The sequence below is a fragment of the Myotis brandtii genome, unplaced genomic scaffold (assembly GCF_000412655.1).
Source record: "Myotis brandtii unplaced genomic scaffold, ASM41265v1 scaffold786, whole genome shotgun sequence".
Lineage (NCBI taxonomy): Eukaryota > Metazoa > Chordata > Mammalia > Chiroptera > Vespertilionidae > Myotis > Myotis brandtii.
This window is the reverse complement of record NW_005371157.1, coordinates 402475-405890: the sequence shown is the minus strand read 5'-3', so window position 1 is coordinate 405890 and position 3416 is coordinate 402475. Positions and strand designations below refer to the sequence as shown.

At 57.6% G+C, this 3416-nt stretch overlaps 1 protein-coding gene across 1 annotated transcript in view; it reads left to right on the top strand.

Moving 5' to 3' along the window:
* LOC102261744 (kinesin-like protein KIF19) overlaps positions 1–3416 on the top strand; it is a 19652-nt gene that overhangs the window by 13826 nt on the left and 2410 nt on the right. The window contains exons 11-13 of the mRNA XM_014530984.1: positions 407–559; positions 1330–1452; positions 2176–2323. Of these exons, the coding sequence (XP_014386470.1) occupies positions 407–559; positions 1330–1452; positions 2176–2323 (424 nt within the window). The remainder of the gene's footprint in view (positions 1–406; positions 560–1329; positions 1453–2175; positions 2324–3416) is intronic.

Here is a 3416-nt window from a genome sequence, read left to right as displayed (position 1 = left end):
GCAGGGCGAGCGGGCGGGGCCTGCGGCTGGAATAATTCCAGATGCAGGAGGACAGAGGGCTGTCCCGGGTCCTGGGGCCCAGTCCTGGGGCCCAGTCCTGGACGACAAGGGCAGGGGGACTGTGGCCCCGTGTGATGTCGGGAGGATGAGGGGGCGCCGCTGCGGGGCGGCCTCGTGAGCGCACATTCGCATCCTCACTGAATCAGATGGCGCTGCAGACACGCCTGCCCACGCTTACCTCATTCCTGATGCTGAAGGGCACCTGCCAGCGCCGCACACGGCTCCCCTCCCTCTGGGCTGTGCCTGCAGGGCCCGAGCATCCGGGGGACGGGTATGGCCTGGGGCCTGGTGGGGGGAGCGGGTGGGGCACAGACCATCTCCCCCCAGCCCGCCTCTCCCCGAGCAGACCCAGAACCGCGGCAAAAGGATGCAGGAGGGCGCGCACATCAACCGCTCACTGCTGGCGCTGGGCAACTGCATCAACGCGCTCAGCGAGAGAGGCGGCGGCCGCACACAGTACGTGAACTTCAGGGACAGCAAGCTCACACGCCTGCTCAAGGTACGAGCTGCAGGCCGGGTGTGTGCATGTGTGTGCACATGTGTGTATGTGTGTGCTCACATGCTTATGTGTGCATGGGTGCGCACATATATGTGTGCGTATGGGTATATGTGTGCCCGTGTGTTCGTGTATTTGTGTGTGCACGCACGTGTGTACACATGGGCGTGTGTTCATATGTTTGTATGTACACCTGTGTGCACATGTGTGTATGGGTGTGCATGTGTGTCCTGCTGCCACAGCTGACTGCATCTTCCAGGACTTACCAGCCAGGAGAGAGGCCCTGAGTGAGGTTTAAGGACCCTTCTAGGAACCCCCAAAGGCAGGAAAATATGGTAGAAACCATCTCTAGTCACGACCTGACTGCCCGCCCTCTCAGCATGGTGCAGCCCATGCTTGCATACCTCTAGGGACAGGGAGCTCACTGCCTCCGTCACGTCACGGGGAGTCTGCCTGCGAAGGTCCCCACGCTGAGCCGATGCTGTCGCCTCTGCCCTGTAGCAGGCGGGCTCCACACAAACAAATGGTGAAGCCAGGTGTGTCCCTGCAGACCCGCCTCCGTCTAACCTGCTCGCCTCGGAGCGGAAGGCGGACGGGGTGGGCTTGGCACAGACCCCACTCACCCTGAGCGTTACCCCTGAGCTGCCCTCCTCAGGGTTTGGAGCAGGAGCCTCGGGGCGGTGCCCACGGGCCTGGCAGGGGTGGGGGAAAGACAGCACCACTGGGCAGGGGAGCCTGTTCCCGCCACCCCAGCTCGTGCCCCCGCTGAGCAGGACGCCCTGGGAGGGAACAGCCGGACGGTGATGATCGCCCACATCAGCCCCGCCAGCACATCCTTCGAGGAGTCGAGGAGCACCCTGCTGTACGCGCACAGAGCCAAGAGCATCAAGACGCGGGTGAGCGCCTGCCTGCGGTGCACACACACCCCTCATGCTCTCACCCCCAGAGCTTCGGTGCACGCACACCCCTCACGCTCTCGCCCCCCAAGCTGCGGTGCACGCACGCCCCTCACGCTCTCACCCCCATAGCTTCGGGCTCCTGGGCCTCGGCTGTGGTGCACTTGCCGGCTCTGTGTTGGCCCTGCAGCCTCCTGTTCTCTCTCCTGGGGCCTCCTCTTCTCGGTGAGAATGTCGGCGTTGGACTCGGGGCTCCCTGACCCTAACCCAGTGTCCTCGCCTCTAGGCCCTTCATTTCCTTTGCAGAGAACAATGCCCCCAGGGTCACCCATGTTTGATGTGTCAGAATCTCCTTCTTCAAGGCTGAGTAGTACTCAATTGAATTTCATTTTAATTTTTTTTTTAACAAATGTTTTTATTGATTTCAGAGAGGAAGGGAGAAGGAGAGGGAGAGCGATAGAAACATCCATGATGAGAGAATCACAGATCGGCTGCCTCCTGCCCACCCCACACTGGGGACCGAGCCCGCAACCCGGGCCTATGCCCTGACCAGGAACCCAACCATGATCTCCTGGTTCCTAGGTCGATGCTCACCACTGAGCAACACCAGCCGGGCTGGTTTCAATTTTAGTAGCAAGACTGCGTGTTTCTGCCGTAAATTCCTGGCTATAAGATGTTTCCTCGGGGGCTGCTGGCCTGACCTGGGGTGTGTCTTGCCACCAGGTCAAGCGCAACCTGCTGACCATGTCCTGCCATTTGGACCAGGACACGGATGTCATCTCCGACCTGCGCAGGCAGATTGAGCACCTCAAGTCCAAGATCGAGAGGCAGGAGCACAGGAGAAGCGAGCCCGGGATCCCGGGTGCTCGAGGTAGAGCCTGGCGAAGACCTGGTGCCGCCCTGGGGCGGGGGGGTGTGAGCTCAGGACAGACGGTGCCCTGTGGTGGGAGAGGAGGCTGGGAGGTCGGTGACCAGGCGGGGCTTGAGGAAACGTCACACTGTTTTCCACGGTGGCAGCACCGGTTTCACCCACCAGCGCGCACAGGCCCTGTTCTCCTGCCCGGCCAGGGCTGGTTCTCTCCTGTCTTGACGACAGACACTCTGACGGGAAGCGGGGGGGCTGGTGTCTCCCGGGTTTGGGGTGCACTTCCCTGATGATCATGATGCAAGGCCTTGTCACGGGCCTGCTGGCGTCTGCATGTCTTCTTCTTTAGAAATATGTGTTTATTGATGTCAGAGAGGAAGGGAGGGAGAGAGAAACATCTGTTATGAGAGGGAATCATGGACCGGCTGCCTCCTGCGTGCCCCCACTGGGGATCGAGCCTGCACCCGGGGCCTGTGCCCTGGTTGGAATTGAACCCTGACCTCCTGGTTCATAGGTCAGCGCTCCACCCCTGAGCCGCCCGGCCGGGCTGCACGTCTTCTTTGGAAAACTGTCTCTTAAGGTCCTTCGCCATTTTTCTCATTGGATTGTTTGTTTTTTACTATTAAGTTGTATGAGTTCCTTATATATTTTGGATATTAACCCTTAGCAAATATATGGTTTGCAAATATTTTCTTCTATGGATTCATTATCTACCTATCCATCTATTTATCCATCCACCCACCATCCACCATCGATCCTCTCTTGCTCAGCTGGATGTTTCTATCCCTCCCCCTCTCCCTTCCTCTCTCTCTAAAATTTAATGAAAACATATTTTTTAAAAAAGAAGCAGGTATGTGTTCATCCAAGCAAATATATGGTTTGCAAATATTTTCTTCTATGGATTCATTATCTACCTATCCATCTATTTATCCATCCACCCACCATCCACCATCGATCCTCTCTTGCTCAGCTGGATGTTTCTATCCCTCCCCCTCTCCCTTCCTCTCTCTCTAAAATTTAATGAAAACATATTTTTTAAAAAAGAAGCAGGTATGTGTTCATCCACCCATTCACCCATCCATCCATCCATTCGTCAATT